The 19,238-nt window shown below is 51.0% G+C and overlaps 6 protein-coding genes across 6 annotated transcripts; 2 read left to right on the top strand and 4 right to left on the bottom strand.

Annotated features, from left to right (window-relative positions):
• Positions 1-624: 624 nt before the first annotated feature.
• On the bottom strand, positions 625-4,058 carry MAA_06367 (ATP-dependent protease La; the record flags this gene model as incomplete). Its single annotated transcript, XM_007824365.1, has 2 exons — positions 625-798; positions 858-4,058. 2 exons carry the CDS (start codon positions 4,056-4,058, stop codon positions 625-627), a joined length of 3,375 nt encoding a protein of 1,124 aa, XP_007822556.1.
• Positions 4,059-4,886: 828 nt separating this feature from the next.
• On the top strand, positions 4,887-5,393 carry MAA_06368 (uncharacterized protein; the record flags this gene model as incomplete). Its single annotated transcript, XM_007824366.1, has 1 exon — positions 4,887-5,393. One exon carries the CDS (start codon positions 4,887-4,889, stop codon positions 5,391-5,393), a length of 507 nt encoding a protein of 168 aa, XP_007822557.1.
• Positions 5,394-5,605: 212 nt separating this feature from the next.
• On the bottom strand, positions 5,606-6,006 carry MAA_11343 (uncharacterized protein; the record flags this gene model as incomplete). Its single annotated transcript, XM_011413331.1, has 2 exons — positions 5,606-5,765; positions 5,837-6,006. The coding sequence occupies 2 exons, from the start codon at positions 6,004-6,006 to the stop codon at positions 5,606-5,608; spliced, it is 330 nt and encodes a 109-aa protein (XP_011411633.1).
• Positions 6,007-6,920: 914 nt separating this feature from the next.
• Positions 6,921-7,661, bottom strand: MAA_06369 (uncharacterized protein; the record flags this gene model as incomplete). The annotated part of the gene is made up of 1 exon (XM_007824367.2): positions 6,921-7,661. The coding sequence occupies one exon, from the start codon at positions 7,659-7,661 to the stop codon at positions 6,921-6,923; it is 741 nt and encodes a 246-aa protein (XP_007822558.2).
• Positions 7,662-7,957: 296 nt separating this feature from the next.
• On the top strand, positions 7,958-8,603 carry MAA_06370 (mRNA splicing factor, thioredoxin-like U5 snRNP; the record flags this gene model as incomplete). Its single annotated transcript, XM_007824368.2, has 3 exons — positions 7,958-8,183; positions 8,306-8,497; positions 8,578-8,603. 3 exons carry the CDS (start codon positions 7,958-7,960, stop codon positions 8,601-8,603), a joined length of 444 nt encoding a protein of 147 aa, XP_007822559.2.
• Positions 8,604-9,024: 421 nt separating this feature from the next.
• Positions 9,025-16,702, bottom strand: MAA_06371 (Armadillo-type fold protein; the record flags this gene model as incomplete). Its single annotated transcript, XM_007824369.1, has 2 exons — positions 9,025-15,936; positions 15,995-16,702. The coding sequence occupies 2 exons, from the start codon at positions 16,700-16,702 to the stop codon at positions 9,025-9,027; spliced, it is 7,620 nt and encodes a 2,539-aa protein (XP_007822560.1).
• Positions 16,703-19,238: the final 2,536 nt, after the last annotated feature.

The following is a 19,238-nucleotide window of genomic DNA, read 5'->3' as shown; positions in this document are numbered from 1 at the left end:
TGGCCTATTCCAGAGCCCCTCCCTCACACACATACAAAACACATCATGAGATGAAAGAAAACTCCGGACGCTCTGGCGCACATACCGAGTAGCCGAACTAGGGATAGCGAAAACAAGGCTCGTCCCGCGTCCTGTTCCCCGACTCCACAGTCGATCTGCGGGGCCATTGGGTGGACATTTAGACTCGACTTAGACTCGACCAGAACAAGGCGCTCCATCTAAAAATGCTCCTCCATCGAGTCCGCTACCATCGAGTCCGCTACAATACTAGCTAGTAGTACTAAATACTACGTGCGTGGAACAGAGGAGCCTCTTTTTGACATGGTATAGTATTCATCCACCAGTATGGCCAGATCCACCGCCCACACTCCCTCAGTCTAAGTTTTCTAGAAATACAAAAAATGTCCGAGGACGAATGTACACAGAGTAGGAGTATCGCATGCACCCGGCTTCCCGTCAAAAGCCCGTGTATATATAAAAACGAAAAAAAAGAAAAAAACTAAATCATAACGCCCCAAACGTATGCTGCCGTCTTCCATGATCCACGTACAAAAGCGTCCACGTTTAGGAATATAGACAGTGTACACTGGCGCATAATGCCAATTTCATGCAGGTGTCGGTCGTCTAGGCTTGTCGCTCTGCTTGCTTCTCCTCATCCTCCTCAGATCTTTCGACTTCTTTCTTGACATCTTGGACCTTGCTCCTATTGGCTTGTTCGCGGTCGAGGTCTTGGAAGACAAGATCGAATACTTCGGTGTACCATCCTACGGCGTGTCCTTCAATACCTTCCTTGATATTCTATCATTGTTTTTTTTGTTAGCCACATATCTTGGTGAGCATGAGAAGTGATAACGTACCTGAGGCAGCTCCAGCCAGTCCGACATGTTGTCCTTGGGGAAGATGATTGTTTTGCAGCCGGCTCGACGGGCTGCCACAGTCTTCTCGCGCAGTCCGCCGATGCGCAGGACCTTGCCGGTGAGTGTGAGTTCGCCGGTCATGGCGACGGTCGGGTCAACGGGTGTATCGAGAGCCAGGGAGAGAAGGGATGTCGCCATGGTGATTCCGGCAGATGGTCCATCTTTGGGCACGGCGCCATCCGGAACGTGAAGATGCATCTTGGCCTTGTCGAAGAAGTTGTTCTCTGGGAACTGCCTGGCCATGAAGGCCTTGGCGAAGGAGTAGGCAATGGTCGTTGACTCCTTCATAACAGACTTCAAGTTACCTGTGATTTCCAGATATGGTCTCGTGCTAGCTCGCAGAGGTGCTTGCAGAATGGATTCAATATACATGGCCGCACCGCCCATTTGCGTCCAGGCCAGGCCCATCGAGACACCGGCCGGGCTTACATCGTACAGGCGGTCCGATGTAAAGACGGGGGGGCCAATGTAATCCACGAGGTTGTCCTTTCCGATTTGAACGTCCACCGAGTCAGGAACCCGCAGTGCTTTCCTCGGCTTTTCAGCCGTCTTGGCTTCGGTTGCTTCGGTGGCCGCACGCGCTTCTTCTGACTTTGCCTCATCGTTTGCCGCAGCCTCCTCCTCAGTCTTCTTCTTTTGGCTCTCTTCCAGTGCTGCTTTGCCTTCGTCAGTCAAGGCTTCCTCCTCGGACAGAACATCCTCTCCCAGCTCCTGGACGATCTTCAAGGCGGACTTCCTATAAACCTTCTCGATCTGCTTTTTGAGGTTACGGACTCCAGATTCACGGCAGTATGACTTGATGAGCTCTTCGACTGCCTCGTCGGTAAGGTTCACATTGGCATCCTTCAGGCCTGCTGCATCCTTGGCCGCTGGTGCCAGGTACGTATTAGCAATAGCCTTCTTCTCATCCGCAACATAACCTGAGAGCGTGATCAACTCCATACGGTCGAGGAGAGGTCGCGGAATCGTGTCCGTCATGTTGGCAGTGCAAACAAAGAGGACCTTGGACAGATCGACAGGAACGTCCATGTAGTGATCCAAAAAGGAGCTGTTCTGTTCAGGGTCGAGTAATTCCAGGAGGGCCGAAGACGGGTCGCCTTGATATCCCCGCCCAATCTTGTCGACTTCATCAATCAAAATCAGCGGGTTTTCCGTCTGGCATTTCTTCAATGCCTGAATGATGCGGCCGGGCAGGGCGCCAACATATGTACGTCGGTGGCCCTTGATTTCAGCTACGTCCGTCAGACCACCCACACTGAATCGGTAGTATTCCCTGTTAAGAGCTCGGGCAATTGACTTTCCAATGCTCGTCTTTCCGACACCGGGAGGGCCAACAAAGCAGAGAATCTTGCCCTCCACGGTACCACGCAGTTTTCCTACAGCAATAAACTCGAGAATTCGATCCTTGACATCCTGCAAGCCATAGTGGTCTTCATCCAAGACCTTCTTGGCATTGGGAATGCCAAAGTTCTCAGGGCTTCTGCGTCCCCAAGGAATCTGAGTAAGCCAATCAAGGTAGTTTCGCGTAACATTAAACTCTGATGCGGCGGTCTCCAGGTGAGCAAGTTTATTGATCTCCTCGTCAAAGACCTTCCGAACAGGGTCAGGCATAGCCAACTTGGAGGCCTTCTCCTTGAACTTTTCGACCAACTTGTCTTTGCCGTCGGATTCCAGGCCCAATTCGCGGCGAATGCCCTTCATCTGCTCCATAAGCCAATACTCTCGCTGGCGCTTGCTGATCTTGCTCTCAACATCCTTGGTGATTTTGGACTGTAATTGGGCATTCATGAGTTCCTTCTTGAGAACAATTAGGGCTTTCTGCATTCGCTCCTCAACGTTCATGCAGGAGAGGACATCCTGCAGTTCATTCTGCTCCCCAGATGATACAGCAGCAGCAAAGTCGGCCAGTTTCCCGGGCTCTGAGGTGACATTTCCAGTAGATTGGCTCATTGAAAAGGTCGAAATTTGATCACGGAAGAGGTTATTCATGGTAGCAACCTCCTTGAAGACATTGACAATTTCGTTGGTTACAGCGCGAATAACGGGACTTTTGGGGTCGTAAGGTTCGTCAGCAAGGTTATCGACATTAACAAGACTCACGGGCCAGCGTTTCAACCATGAAGTTGGCTCGTATTTTTCGGCGACCTGGTCTGGTTTCTTCTCAACAGCCCCTTCCTCAAAGCTGGCTACAACGTCGCCTTTTTTCTCCTGCTGTGCATCTTCCTCTCCGGAATTTTGCTGCGGAATGACTTCTGGAGTATCGGGCTCCTGTTTACCGTCGATTTTCTCAGCCGCACTGGGCGGAACCAGACTGGAAAGCTTGATCCGGCGATGGGGGTAGAGAATGGCCGTCAAAGCGCCCTCTTGTCCGTGGATGGGAAATGCGCTTGTGATCTGAGCAAAAACGCCCACGTCGTGTACGTCTTCAACGTTGCGAATAATGTCCTCGTCCTCGTTTTCGTTCTTGAACAAGAAAGCGCCAACGTATGGCTGCCCGCGCTTGATAGACTCGGTGATGGCCGAGGCGACGTTGGGATCCTTGATGGTAATGGCCTTGTAGAATCCTGGAAACAGCGGTCGCCGCGCGATAGGGATGGCGAGGACTTGCGGATACACTTCTGGCACAACGGGTTTCTGTAGAGCCTTTTCCGAAGATTTTCTTCCCTTCTTGCCACCATCACCACCAGAGCTATCACCCCCTGAGCCTGAACCGCCCTCTGCCGAGCTTCCTGCCGCACCACTGGACTTTCCATCTTGTGATTTACTACCGGCATCAGCTTTTGCTGTCGAAGAGTCCGACTTGGCGTCTGCTGCAGCTCTCTCTGCATCCTTCTTCTTGTTCCCCAAGTTTGCCTTGACCTCCTCTTCCGACAGCGGTTCGGTAAGGGTCTCGGCCGAAGAGTCAAAGAAATCGTCCTTCTTGCTCTTATCGTCCTTTTTTCTTAACCTCGCAGTCGTAGAAAAGGCGGCTCCGACCAAGCCGGGCCGAACGCCGGGCAGAGTGGATCGGCAGATATGGCGACTATGGCAAGCAGGTGACAAAGCCCATGTTCGCGATATTGACGAAGTAGATGTTCGAGATGCGTGCGCCGCAGATCGCTCGAGAATGAGTCGCCCACAGAGGCGAGACCGGGGAATCATGGCTGAACGGCTAGGAGCTCCCTTTCAGCTATCACCAAGCTCGGATGTACGAGCTGGGTCCAGTGGCAACGCCGAGGCGATGAAAAGGTTTCGGCCAGAAATAAGGCGCTAAAAGACGAATTGATGATTGAGAGGCCGAGGATAGACTCTATCACGACCGACTTATTCTTGCTGTCCTGAAAGTTGCCTTGCACATTGCCGCTGCGGACGACACGGACAAATGCGAAATTGGCCTGATGATGACGACGGTGGGCGAGACCGGCGGGCACGACAATGGGCCAAAAATTCATGGTGCTGGGAGCTTCCATCGGCAAAGCCTCGGCAATTGTCTGTGAGTCGCGCGCGAGATGTCAAGTCGTTTTGGACGATAACTCGGCCAAGTGCATACACGCAAGGGCCCCTTGTACTAGCTACCCTGCAGTGCAGTGCAGTGCAGCATTCGCAGCGATGCGATCATGGAAATGTCCCATGCGGCCTCGGTTTCGGGGCATCAAAGCAAGAGTAGACTTCTGTTTCTACCAAATTATCAAGGCGTCTAACCGTTTACGAGCTCAACACACTCGCAACTTTTGAGCTGCAAATGCTCGACCACCCGACTTACACAGCCGCTGGCCAAGGCGGCCTCCAAGTGGGGTGAAGGAAGTTAGTCGAGCAGGTTTCTTTTCCAGGCAGACATCCCTTCTTCGACGTCTGGTTTGTTAAGTACTAGTTTCACGTTTCAAACAAGCTGTCGAAAGCCCTGTTGAATGATACATTGTGCGAGTAGATGCCCATATTCACGCCATTCCGCAGCCCTCCCATCTTCATAGTCGGTCCGCCTCTGCCACCATGTCCTCCACATCCCGCAAGAAGGACAAGGTGACCGAGTCTCTGTCAAACCTAACCCTGGACACATCCAAAAGCAACAAGAAGGCTTCAAAGCCCAAGAAGAAAGCTGCAGTCGCAGACTCATGGGAGGACAATGACGAGTCGTCCGGATCTGAGAACGAGCTCAGGCCCTCGGTAGCGAGCCCAACGGTCCCATCAGCACCACCACCAACCCCATTCGCAGCCAATTATGCATCTATCCCGGGATGGGACGATGCTGGGGCCCATGCAAGCAACTCTCCCTCTGGAGCGGATTCGACAAGAAGGCCGGAGAAAACCGATGCCGTGGCCCGGCGTATGATCGCTGCTGGCTTGGGCATGAAAGCCCCCAAACAGACAGAGGAGCAGAAGGCCTATCAGAAGTCCATCAGAGAGCAAGAGAGGAAGAAAAAGGAACAGGAACGCCAGGAGGAGCATCGAAAGAGGATGGAGGCAGACAAGGCTAAAGCTGCCGTCTGGGATGACTGAACGAGGCATGCAACCATCGAAACGTCACGAACCTGTTGTACATACAATGTGCGTACTACATAGTATTTTCATCTCCCTCTTGAAAAGAAAAAGGGGCCAGTCTGTAGGTCCTATCTAATCCGATATGATCAACACGTCATGCAAGCCTCCATCTATTTCCGTCCGGTCCCTTGAACTATTCATCGTTTATCGGCGGACTGACTGCCTTGTTCCTACAAACCATATACCTTCCTGGCGGTAGACCAAGCGACCAAACGATTGTGCCAACCGGAAAAGTTGGGGTACTTGTCGGCTTTCCACTCGGCCAACAAGCCGTTGGAAAAGCCCTCCACCACACTATCCCATGGGGTAAAAACCAGATCGGCATACGTGCTACGGGGAGATTGCCAGCAGGACTCCAAACCCAAGACTCTCTCCAAGGCATTGCGACGCCCATGACGTACAATTCGTTGCCAACAAGGTACTCTTTCCCTTCGAGGATACTGTCCAAAACTTGCGAGACTCGCAGGGTCTGCTCGTCATGTCGCTTCTTGGCACTGGGGAGGTCCTCTGGGTGAAACTTGCGGAACCAGACGTGCTGGCCAAAGTATGGCCCCTGTAACGATTGCTTCATGTTAGATATTCCCGTGTACATGGATTTAGCCTAGAACTGGCCCGGCACAATCAGCTTGTACCTGTCCAGACAAATGAGGACCTTGAATTGGTTCGGTCCTTGACCTGCCGCCGTGTACGTGTGCGCTTGTTGCTGGTGGCTAAAAGACAACATACCCTTGATCCGGACGGTAATGGGAAATTCCAAGCTGTTGCGAACGGAGTTTTTTTTCTCACTTACATTGCGGTCTGTTTCGTTTATTATAAGATTTGCTATTGAGATGCCTCTATGCCACTGTTTTGCTGGATGACTATACGCCTTTATATATTTCATCTTCTTGTTCGTTCTACTTGTCTAAACTCGTGGAGCTGAAGCCGAATCTCAGTCCTCTTCTCATCCTCATACTCAGCATCTGAGATTTGGTTTAGCTTGGTAATAAGCTCTCCGAAACCCGCTCATGTGCTTAATTCCAAGTCCATCTTACCTGACTCCAGGGCACATCTCATTCCTGAGCGGACTCGGAAACCCAACACAACATCAGAATACCCTATCCCTTTAAAAGGCCATGGAAATCGTGACACAACGAATCCTGCGCTGTGATTCAAGGGTGGCGCTGATACCGCGCGCGGTAGATGGCTAAACCAACTTAATGTTGGTGAAGGATGATGCATCATGACCGACCGACCAACCTGAAGGCCCAAAATAAACTACCTAGGCGGGTAGCTAGTTAGTGAGACACACCATTTTAGATGGCCCGGCGCAAGCCGCTAGTTATCCGTCACATCTCGGGTTCCCGCGTGGTTGACATCAAATCGAGCCAGGCCCGGACAGCTATTCGTTTGGGACAGCTCTTGAAGCTGGAAGTGGCCGGAACGAATACACGAGATTTACAGTGGGTATTCTATAATACGTTACATGTCAAAAAGTACCCCAAATCACTTCTCCTCCAACAAAGGTATCACAGCGCCATTACGCATCAACACCAACTCATCCTTGTCGTCACCACGCCTCACAGAGACGCTATATCCATCAAGACCCAGCTCCTCGGCGCACTGATTCCATATCATCTGCGACACGATGCCCTCTTTCGAGCAGCACATGTACACCATTGGCCACTTGCTTCTCCCCAACGAATCGCGGACCCCCTTGGTCGCAGCCCGCTCACTTGCGAGCAGGCCCAACACTCCCGTGCCTCTCCATCCAACAGGCGCGCCGACAAAGGCGCCTTCTAGTTCACGAATATGTTGTGGCCCGACGCGCTGAGTACCAGCTTTGCACTGCACGAGGACTCTAAATGGTGCTGAAGGAGACGACCATGGAAGCGTCCACGTCCCTACTAAATCCGTGCCATAGTCTGACGAGCCGCCTATCCGCTTCAAGAAGAAGCCGTATTTGGCGAGGGTGCTGGATACTTTGTACTCGTAGTGGGTGCCGACATAGACGGTGGAATTTGCGTCCAGGCCTTTTCGACGGGCGTAGGCTATGAAGGAATCGAGATCCGAGTGATTTGTAGTTGGGGGATTGGGGTAGTGCAGTTTGGAGCCTGGTGAGCCATCAGCTGCGCTCTTGGTGTAGCATCGTGAAAATTGAAATGAAGCGCGTTGAATACGTGAAAAGTGAGTGATTTGCCGTCGTGGGCGCACGAATGCGCGTACGACGGGCGAACATTTCAACATGATGCCATCTTCATCATCATGAAGGTAACATGAAGAGCTGCAGCTGAAGACGGAAAGAGCATGCAAGTAGCCAAGGCCATGCATATATCGAGGATCCACCCACCCACACCCTGCCTGCCTGCCTGCCCGCCCCGCGATTGCCCCGCCGCCATGCCATGCTTCAACCCGCACGCCTCCCGACCTCTCTCTCCTCGAGCAAACTTGACCTTGCTCCAAAAAATTCACGCGCACGACACTCCAGGAGACAGGTCTTTCCCACGACAACCCGCTCCCTCGGGCCATAAGCAACCGCCATCATGGGAACCATTCTTCTCCCCCACCTCGTGACGGGCTGGCACGTCGACCAAGCCATTCTCAGCGAAGACAACCGCCTCGTCGTCATCCGCTTTGGCGACCCAACCAACAACCCCGACCTCGACATCATGGACGAAGTCCTCTCCAAAGTCGCGCCCCTGGTTCAGAAATGGGCCGTCATTTACGTGTGCGATATTTCAAAAGTCCCCGACTTCAATCACATGTATGGTACGTTTTCCCACGCCCATGTTTCGGTGCTGCTGGCTCCAAAACCCTCCTTACCAGCCTGTCCCGTGTCCTTTTCTTTAATAAATTTTCAAAATTTACCCGCAGACTGACAGTATAAACAGAATTAAATACCAACGAAGAGCCGTTTGCAGTCATGTTCTTCTTCAGAAATAAACACATCATGTGCGATTTCGGCACAGGTAACAACAATAAAATGAATTTTGTCGAGCGCAATAGACAGGATGTCATCAATATTCTGGAAGCCGTTTACCGGGGGGCTACCAAGGGGAAGGGCCAAGTGAATAGTCCAAAGGGTCAGTTGACTCCCGACTCCTTTTTTTTTTGGCATGGATTGTTTTGGCCAATGCGCGCAGAGACTAACACACCACAACAGACTATTCCACGCGCCACCGATACTAAAGGCCACCACGGTATTTATTTGACTCGAAGCAAAAGACAGGGCAAGGGCGGTTGCTTATTATACCACGATTATCATGATGTACGTTGCTTTTTTTGGGAATCCGGGGTCTGACATCACAAGGGTTGGTCTCCATATAGACGTCCATGTCTTTATTTATGCTAATTTCATGTGAGACAAAAAACAAGACGCCGTGGCTATGTACTACATGCGGGCAGAGGCACCGATCCAACGCCCTTGTCCATCTTTTATTGTGGAGTGTCTATCCAACTGCAGCTTTTGTTTGTCGTAAGTATTACAATCGTAGCAAGTCCCACCAAATGTCCCCAACTTGTAACTGCCATCATTTTCTCTTTAATACTCCCTGCGTAGATTTATATCATAACATTCAATATACATTTCAAATCTTCTCTGTTGCCAACCTCAAAGATTATCTCCTGGGCTTGCTATATTTGCTTGAAATGCCTTGTTTGGCATCCTTGGCGTGACCTGTGGTATCGTGGGTTCGCGTAGGGTTTCGTCGCGAGATCTGTTGTCGACTCGTCTCATCGTAGGCCGAGGGCCGGGTTTAGGAGATTTGACACGGCTTCTTGCATCCGGTCTCTCGTCATCGGCGTCTGAAAACCCCGCAGAGAAGTACTCGTCATCAGATCCAACTTCACCAGTCATGTGTGATTGGTATGACGCTGGAGCAGACGGCGACGTTATGGACCTAGAATGAAGTGCTGGTCTTGGTGACATTCCCGCGGTAAATGCGCCGGGGTTCATCGTGTTCGTTGCTAAATCTCTGGAAATACCCAAGGGACGATCGATGAATCCGTTTTGAAAAGCCGTCGTGTTTGATGCCTCGTGAAGAATGGGCAAGATTTGCTCATCGTAAAGCTCAGTGCCAGATTCAAAAGATTCCGGCGAAAACTCGGTGACGGTGCGAGATGACCTTCCATCCTCGTCTGTGGTGGGGCTTGAAGGCTCGTCGAAGAAGTCATCCAGGCTATCCAGCTTGGTGACCAAATCTCCCACAGGAACCTCAGCGCGGCCGTCGTCCGAGAGCATCGTGTCTGTTCTCTCCATAGAGTCGAAATAACCGTACGGAAAGTCGTCCTCGTGAAACTCGACTTCCGCAGTTGGGGTGGCCTCAGTCGACGAGCCCTCTGTGCTTTGACACATGTAAAAGGCAGCATGGATATTCGCCCGGGTCGCGTCTGTCTTACTCGCGGGCACCGGGATTGCCCAGCCGGAACACTCGGGGATACCAAACAGACTTGGGGTGCGCTCGTATTCTTTGCGAACAGCTTTTGAGGTAGACCGAGTCATAATCATTCTTAGATAGTGCTTATCCATGTGACTGCCCGACATGGCCATGATATTGTCCAACACCTTTAATGCACCCACGCAAAATTCTGTTTGAAGAAGTCGCAACAGGGGAGAGATGAGATCGGAGCCATGGCCCGCAAATTCTGGATTGCGCATGTCAACTTCTGGGATGGCAACACACAGTATCCGCATAGTTTGCACTTTGACCCAGGACAGTGAGTTTGTCAGTAGTCCGATCAAGAATGTGATCATCTTGAAATCTTGCTGTGGTAAGAAATGCTCTCTCAACGCTATAAAAAGTTGAGTTAGGTACTCCCCACTGTCCAATTGTCTTCCAGAAGTATAGTCGTCAAGGGCTTGTGCAATGGATTCAAGACCCAGTCTATCAGCCTCAACTCGAAGTAGCTTTGCTGTCTTCATAGTTTTTTCTGTTGGCGATGCGTTTTCTAGCTCGTTCAAGAAGCGAGGGAAGTTCGCCAGCAAGGCGAAGAACAGTCGGCTATCATCTCCAATCAGAGGGTCCGCAGGAAGTTTGACAAGTTTATCAATCGTATCCAGAGTCGGTTGCCAGCACAAAGAAGAGCGGAGACCATTGTACAGCAAGGGCTGGATGCCGTCAAACTGACCGTCCCAACGTTCTGGTTGGCCGTCCGCAATGATCCTTCGCACATTTGGCAACCTGAAGTCAAGCTTGCTAACAAGCTCGTTTAACATTTCAACGGCTTCGAGGAATTCCCGTTCATTGATAGATTCTAAGCAAGCGCACGTCGTCCAGAACAGCTGTGGGAATGTCAAAAGCTTTTCGGAATCCAGCTTCACCAGTAGTGTTTTCAGCGTGGTCAATATCTCCATGGAGAATGACTGAATCTCGGGGTCTTCATCCGCAATAGTATTCGACAGCCGAGCAAGCATATCACCAAGCATATACTGGTCGATAGATGTCAAAACGCATCGAAAGATCTGGAAAGACCGACAGGCCAAGTGTCTCACAGGACAAGACGTGGCCCATGTGAGAGACAGCCGGCCCCATTGCTCCTTGATTGCCGGAAAGGTGACCTGAAACGTCTTGACTACTTGCGAGGTGAGGTATTCCATACTCGGAGGGACCTTATTGCCCTGATCATCCACCTTTCCGTTGCTATCCTCATATCCCCAAACAACAGTACGGTCATGTCGACGAATTGCGTCAACCAGGTCCTCGATGAACTCCTTTGCGACATCAACCGAGACATCGTCCAAACGCGAAATGACAAGTTCATGAATCAGATGAACCAACATCTCTCTGGCCTGCTCTTGCACAAGAGGGGTATAGTGATCCCACAGTACAGTAACTACTTGGAGAAGAAGGGGAACATTGTCAGGCGTGAGATGAACCGGAGATACCATTAAGTCGACCAGTAGGATAAGCGACAGTTGGCCGAGAGAGAACCCGGCTTGTTTTGTCCCGACTGGCAATGCTTCATTGAGATCCGCGCAGTAGGGGAAGCCGTTGATATCAGGAGGTGGCGGTATTGATTCCCGCTTCTCATTTGGTACCATGGCCTTCGGATTGATCTGCATCAACAAGAATTCGACCACTTTGATTCCCGGTGTGCTATTTGTTGTTGATAAGAACACCACAATCTGTTTCACATATTCCACAAAATTCTGTTCTCGTCGTTCTAAGCAGAGATGCATGATAAAGTCCAAGATTAGACGCACATTCCCTGGGTGTGGCCCAGTGGCAAGGGCCTGCCACAGGGCTTGAACTTCATTGTGCAAGGCTCCGCCTGACTTGATAGTGAGCTCTAGGAGGTTTGCTAGAAGGACATAGGATTGAGCAGTAGGACCGCCATTGGGATCAAGTTTCAGTTCCATTGTCTGTATCCATGGCAAGATTACCGCAATGACATTTCTTTGTGCGACAGGTTGAAGATCTTTGAAATAATAGGTAAACTCTGAAAACACGTGGAACGCGAGTTCTGTATATTGTTTAGAGAGCCGTTTAGATATTTCGAACTGTGCCAATTTGTAGACAGCCTGTGTCTTATCGGAAATGCTGATGTCAAAGTCTTGGATCTTGGAGTTCCGTTGCTGACGTGCCTCGAGGGATCGGAGGACTGTTGACGACTTGGACCGTATCTCGCTCCGGTCATTTCCAAGAGTAAACAGGCAAAGACCAAGGAGCTTATAGAAAGCGCAAGGGTAGTTGTTTTGCTGCTGCAGCACTTCAATGGTGACTGAAAAATAGCTCTCCAGTACCTTTGGCACGTCGGTCACGTAACAGCGGGTAATGCAATGTTCCAGAAGGTAAGGGTATTCTTGGTTATGAATGACGAGATTTCTCAAGGCGCGCTGACCTGTGACGTTCATTCTGTCGCTCCCAGAATTGAAAATCGCCTCTATCCAAGCCAGCATGCGACGCATGTCGAACTGCAATGTAACGCCACTCTCGGTCGTGATGCTTATCGGGCCACCACAAAGCGCTGCCATGGCGCTCAGAGCAGCGGTACGAAGATTTCTCTTTTCGATCTCCATGGCAGCTGAAACGGCTCCTCGTTCACCTAGCGACTGTTGGTTGATCAGGGGCTGTCCCCTTGTATCGACTTGTGTCTGACCTTGATTGGGAGAGAAGCCGCACCAATATTCCATCAGCGAGAATGCTGACTTCCTGGATTCAAAAGTCATCCAGCGGGAGGGGTCATTGGTTTTGTTAATGCCCTCGAACAGAGCTTCCATGAGACCGCAGTAATGACGTCTCAATTTGTGGAACTCATCATCCGATTGAAGATCACCATCCATGAGAAACAACTTCAGGTCTTTTGCATACAAAGTCAAATTGTTCAGGAAGAATTCGGATTGGTAGACCTGAGGGTCCTTCAAGAAGTGCGACGTCAATTTGAAAACGTGAGTGATTTCGGTCCGCAACAAGTCCATTTTTCGGTTGCGGCGAGGACTGCTATTTGTTCGTTGATGAATCCTTGCTCTAGCCTCATCATTGCAGCGAGAGACTTGGCCTTGCAGCTCTTCCAGTAGCGTCCGGTAGATGTGAATATTGATTGAGCCCATGGCAACCACGACTGCATCACGGACAGAGGCTGACGAAACGGACAAGAGCGGAATTAAATACTTGAACAAAGTTCGAGCAGTGACGATCCTGTCGGCGGATGAGGGTTTCGATATTTTGCGTGCATGCTGGCCATCGGGTGGTGTCTGGCCCGTGGGCAGGCTTCCTGGGTCCGCCAACGTTGTGCAGGCAAATATCAAATACAGCTTCCATTGCTCAATCATAACCTCGGGCTGTGCTGCAGGAGATCGGTTGCCCATTCGGCCCACCGCGTCGGGGCCGTAGTACAATCCCCTAGTTGGCTCTGACAAGTAAACAATTGGCTTGTACATCTGCAGTATTCGATTACAGATCAGGTCTCGACAGATGGTTACTGCGAAGGGGCATTTGTCGAACGAAATTCGGATAAGATTGGGGAAGATTTTGAACCAAAGAGTTGCATCGTAGGAAACGTCGCTCGTACATAACTCCACCACCGCGCCTTTGCTGTTGGCGTTTTGCAGTCCTCTCTGCAGTCTGCTACGCTCGGCAACAGAAAGGTGCTCATCATTAAAATTCATAACTTGGTTGGAGTCGTTTTCCAAGATATTGATTAATCGTAGCGTCTCCTTCTCTTCAGAGGCATCTTTGCCCAATGCCTTATCGAACTCGGTAATTAAGCGCAGCACAGTGACTGCGAAGTGCCGAACCCGGCGAGACTGTGAACACAGGAAGAACAAGCCATGTGCTTCGGCCTGATCAACCTCTGCCCATATGCTCGACAAGTCAAGCTTCATGGCCCTTTTCTCTGACGCATTTGAATCTGGTAGGTCTGAGGCTGCTTCTCGTGACTTGTGTCGGATTTCTTCTATCCAGATCTGGAGTAGTTCAACGTAGAGTCGTAAAGTGCTTTCAATGTGTCCAGGCCCGAGCATGCCACCATCAGACATTGTAGCATAACGGTCATCAAAATTGAAGATGAAACGGGCAAACCCCATGGTCACTTGTTGTGCATGAGATTGTCTGGCAATGGCCTTTAGTGAGTTCGCCGATGACTCGGCAATGTTGGACTGGACATGAGCGGTTCCTGTGCAAAGCAAATTAATCAACGAGTTGAAAGGAATGTCAACAGATAGACACCGTGGAAGTGCCTGAACAGCGACATGCAGCAGTTCATAGAATGCTTGTTTCTGGTCTGACGTATTGGGTGGCTCGTCTCGTCGAGAGAACGTAAAAGATTCCGAAATAGGGGTTTTTGGCCCGGGACTGTTAAATTTTTCGTCCAACGCTGCTTGCCCCCCGAAGGTGTTATCGCAAACGATGGTGATTTTACCGAGGATCTGACAAAACTGAAGGTAATACTCTCTGACTCCATCGCTTAGGACATGAGTCAACACCGGTCTAGATATAATCTCCTCCTTTGGACCTGAGCTGGGAGTCGATAGGGGGCCTTTCGACGGGAACGATAGTACTGGTGATGTAGGTAATCTGTCGGCCGAATTTGGAACACCGTAGAATTGTGGGAAAGGGGGCCGACCTTGTTCGCCTTTTTCAAGGTCGGACATGATGCATAGGAATGCCCGTATGCCAACGACAATCCGGTCAGGATCCAACTGATCAACTCGCAGCTCTTTGTTGGTTGTAAAAAGCTCGGCATTAATGAGGGGAAACACCACAGTCCTGAAACAGTACTCGGGATATTTGAAGCCAATAATTCTGATTATTTGGATCAACGGTTCAACAACTGCAGTATCTGAAGAGACTATGCTGCGCTTTGACGGTGGTACAACCAGTCTTATAACATCGTCAAGCTTTCGCACAGTAGTCTGAAAGTTGTCATTAGTCCGGTATAAGTACGTCCAAACCAGCCTGGAGATGACCTGCAAACAGAGAGGTTTGGTAAATCGATCTTTAATTTTAGTCTGCAGGGAAAGGACCAGTTGGAGCCACCCGGAGCCAAAGTTGTCGGGCGATGATACGCAAAGTAAAGTCGCAGTCAAAGGAAATGCAACAGTCCAGTGACGCGGCTTCGCAAACAGCTGAGCAAGCCGAAAGCTAATAGCCGATACCACCTCGGCCCATTTCGGATGCATTAGATGGCTGTTGCTGGCCTTTGCGGCAATGGGCAACAGCAACATGTCGATTACCTGGCAAAACGCTGCCTTCACCCTCTGCCCGTGGGATTTGGCAAACAGACGGCCGAGTGAAACCAGAAACTCGCATGATTTTTCCCAAGCGGATTCTGGGGATATTTTGATATTCAGATGCTTCATGCCACCCAAGACTAGTTCCATCTTTCCCTCAAAATCCCGGCCCGTTGATGAAGTTGGGCTTTTTAATAATCTCTCTTGCAACGAGGCGTCGAGGTCATCGATGAACCTCCGCGAAACTCCGGGAAAATTGATTCCACTCATGTATCCCAGAAGTTGCGCAAACAAGTTCCAATTGGCCAACTTTAACGGCGAAAGCATGAGTTGCTCAGGGTCTGCAATCTTGAGCTGTCCAAAGATAATGCTCTCCAACTTGTCTTCCATTTCCGTGGTGATGGAAGCCAGATTGCTCTGGCAAATAACCTCCAGTAGCACACGGCACAGAATATAAATTGATACCGTCGATCGACGCTCCTGTTGGGAAACAAACTCCTGCTTTCCAGATAATGTTACATTCATGGGACTTGTAGGATCTGCTGCACCCGCACCCGGGCCGGGTTGTAATGGCTCTGTGTTCCTGCGAAGCAGCAGACCTCCTGGTTGGCTGCCACGCAGTTGCTGGAGCTGGATTCGAGCCTCGTTTGCGGCATCACTTTTGCTCTTCCTCCAGAGCATCATCAAGTCAATCAGGGCTTTGGGTTTTGGACTGGCAATGTGCCCCAAAGCCACAATCAACTGATCAAAGGCAGGGTCGACACCAGGCCCGCAGATACGGTCGATGTTCGGTTCGGGATCAAAGGGGACCGTGATGCATTCCGTAAGCTTCTCTTCTGCTTGTGTAATGAACTATATTAATGTTAACACTTTCACAATGACCAAGAACATAGCAGAAGCTAGCGCTTACTGATGTAAATAGAACATGCAGTGCGTAATCTCCCACGGCCTTCTGGTCGTCCCTGTGCGTTCGAGAGTGGGATTGGTGTGTCGGGTGGTCGCGCCTCGACTTGCTCTGCATTCGCTCTGGCTTCCTTTGAGCTGATGCAGGGGGAGATATATCGGCAGCCGAGGCAGATCTTTCCATTGGAATGCCTCCAACGGGGCTGAGGGTTGGACCGGCGAGAGAAGTTCCTGGCCGGGGGGGCATGTTGGCCTCGAGCCGCGTAGTGACTGACTGCATATCCAATCTATCCAGTGCCACTCCAGCAGCGGCTATCATTTGGGGACTCAACGGGCTGGTAGACATGCTTGAGTGACTCCCATTTCTCGAGTGTTGAAAGCCATGGACGATAGAGGTCTGTCGATGGTGTCCGTAGACGGCGGTCTTGCTATGATCTATGGTCCGTTCAATAGCTACGCCAAGGCCTTGTCGCTGGGTATGTCCTCGAGGGGAAGCCACAGCAGATGGCGAGTGTATCGTCTTATCACCAGAGGACTCGCGGGAGTGGGGTTGGTGTCGCGATGGGGTTGTGAAGGTGGTTGGTCGTATCGTCTGGTCCCAAACTGGACCATGATCGGTTTCGTCGTCGAATCTCGCGCCAGGGCGTGCTGATTGTTTCAACTGGTCCTGTGGATTGTCGGGGAGAGCTTGCGACGGGGCTAGAGAGCAATTCATGTTAGCGTGTAACCCTTGTCTCTTGCACTCGTGAGACAACGGGAGGACACGGCGAAAGTGTAGCAGCTAATCGACGAACACCATGACGACGAATGCATTTGTTCCATGTTGGATCACAGCGGCACACGGCAGCAGGCCTTGAATTCCGCGATAGCCTCGTATTGCAGGATGATGAGTGATGAATGATGGAGAAGGCCCCGAAACGACGATGATGGACGACTCACCCATCTCGAATCGGACCACGGCCCAATTCCCAATGGTCTAGCGCTGGGCATGCGTGGCTAAAAGGGCATGGCAGTCAAGAGGACATTCGGTGTCCAACAAGAAGAGTTCGTGCGAGGAAACTAGGCTACACCAGCCCAATTGTGTCCGTAAACGTGGTTGAGCGCAACTCGCGCATTGACGGCCAAAAAAAGATGCCAGTGGCTGCGGGTGTGCACATATGCTGTACGACACGGTCCACGTACGAAGATGGGACAAGCTCCAGTCGAGCTGCACGTTACACACAGTTGCCCGTGGGTGTGGTGCTGAGGTGCTGAGGTTGTTTAGGTCGGATGTTGCGTCAGCTTGAGGAGTTCTAAAGTGTCAATGCTTCTAAACATCAAAATTGTGCTGGTCCAGATGTTCCCTCCAAAGTTGGCTCGATACCCGTTCTAGATAATGTTGGCTCCATACCAGAGGATGGAGTCAATATCAGAGAACTCCCAGGCCCCCCTCTTTCTCCCTTCAACGGTCAAATGTTGGCTGCATGTGGTGCTTGGTGCTGATATTACCCGCCAACAAATCCGATGTCAGTGACCGACGGTAGGGGGCTACGCTTAGTCATTCTACCAGCAGCTGGCCCATCAAGGCCAGGTCGTCAAAGTGTTTCTCCGTGGTTGCTCTGAAGGACGCAGATTATGGCCTCGGACAGGACCACCATCTAGATCTCTTGTAAAAATACATGTACCTACCTACCTAGGTACTTAGGGAGTGTTGCGACGAATGCTGGGGGCCAGGTACTTGTCCATCACCCAGCACTTGCCTGGTAGACCGAACACCCTCATGCATCAATCATGGTGTGTAGCTGGTACATGCTTAGGATGGGCTTGCATCGGTGGCTTGCAGGTATCTCCGCCTTCCTCGGACTATGCTGAGCTTATATGAAAGTAAGATAACTGATGTTTGTATGGCACTCGATGGCTTTGACTTTGGAAAGATTTTAGCGCTGACCAATACCTAGGTCTTGTAGCTGATGTAACTGTTTCAAGAACAGCAGGCTGTGGCTTACGAATTCAAAGGGAAAAGAAGGGAGATGAAGAAACAGAGAAAGAAAGAAACACGCTCGAAGCTATGTGCGAAACGCCGTGTACAGCCTCCATCCGCAAACAGAGAAAAATGCCTGCAGCATCCGCCAACTTAGCTACACCCTTGACGATACTAGGATTTACTCCCCTGTCCTTTACCGTTAGAGGACATATGTGGATGTGAAAGCTTGATGCCATACTTGAGAGTATCCGTACCTACCACCTGCATATCAACTCCCACCGTCACTTACAGGATCCTGTAAGACACGTGCAGACTTTACTCCCCATACCCACGGAAGAATACTCCATCCATGTACTACGTCAGGACTTTGAATTCTAGCTTTTGACGCTTGGGCAATAGCGTTGAAGGTCTCGGATCTGCACTGGGGGTTCAGGGCCGGGAGCCACGCGACAGCCCGCTTGCATAGACTTTGGGGGGCGCAGGACGATTTGTGAAGTGTGTTGTGTCATGGGGAGAGCTGTCATCCCGATGGACAGCCATGATGGAACACGGCAAAGTTGAAGGATGCACAAGATATACAACAGTAAACACTCAGGATCAAGAGAAACTTTCCGCGTTGCGATACAACTCAATGACATAATTGCCGGAAATCTTTACCGTGGTCCCACGCTCCGCGGCTTTCGGAACCAGAACCCCAATTCCGCCAGACGCAGCTTCATGCTCCCACAAGAGGAGCGAATCTCCGTGTGGAGGTGGAGTTAGCCGTGGCTCAGGCACTCTAGCTTCCACCTTTGCTTGATACTGTGCAAGCGTTTGAAGGGAGGGCCAGCGCTTTGAGGCAAAAAAGTTGAGCGATGCACACGACCTAGGAAAGGAGGGGGAGTTGCCGCCTCGCAGTCACATGCGCTCAATCTCTCCATGGACTCCATACCGCCGGAGGCCGTGATGAGGAGAGGCCGAAACGGGTTCCGGGCTCAAGCACACTTCGGGGACGGCGCGAAAGGAAACATTCAGGCAAGGGCTTGGGTGCGCCACAAAGTGGATGAGCACTCGGCGTTAGCAATCGGAATCGTCGGGACAATAGTAAGGCGGTTCAGTGATGCGGAAGACACAGCGCCCAATTGCTAGGATACATGCATCACGTTGTTTGATGGCAACGCCAGGGACACATGGTGCCAATGCTATCGAGTCGGATGTTTGCCACAGTTTATGATTAGTACTACTGTCTTCCTGCGACGGAGCACTACCGAGTTACTTCTTGCTCTACTGCGTCCGAAGCAAAGGGTCG

Source organism: Metarhizium robertsii (assembly GCF_000187425.2).
Source record: "Metarhizium robertsii ARSEF 23 chromosome Unknown MAA_Scf_6, whole genome shotgun sequence".
Taxonomy (NCBI): Eukaryota; Fungi; Ascomycota; class Sordariomycetes; order Hypocreales; family Clavicipitaceae; genus Metarhizium; species Metarhizium robertsii.
Note: the sequence above shows the minus strand (reverse complement) of the source record. Positions and strands in the feature narration are given on the sequence as shown.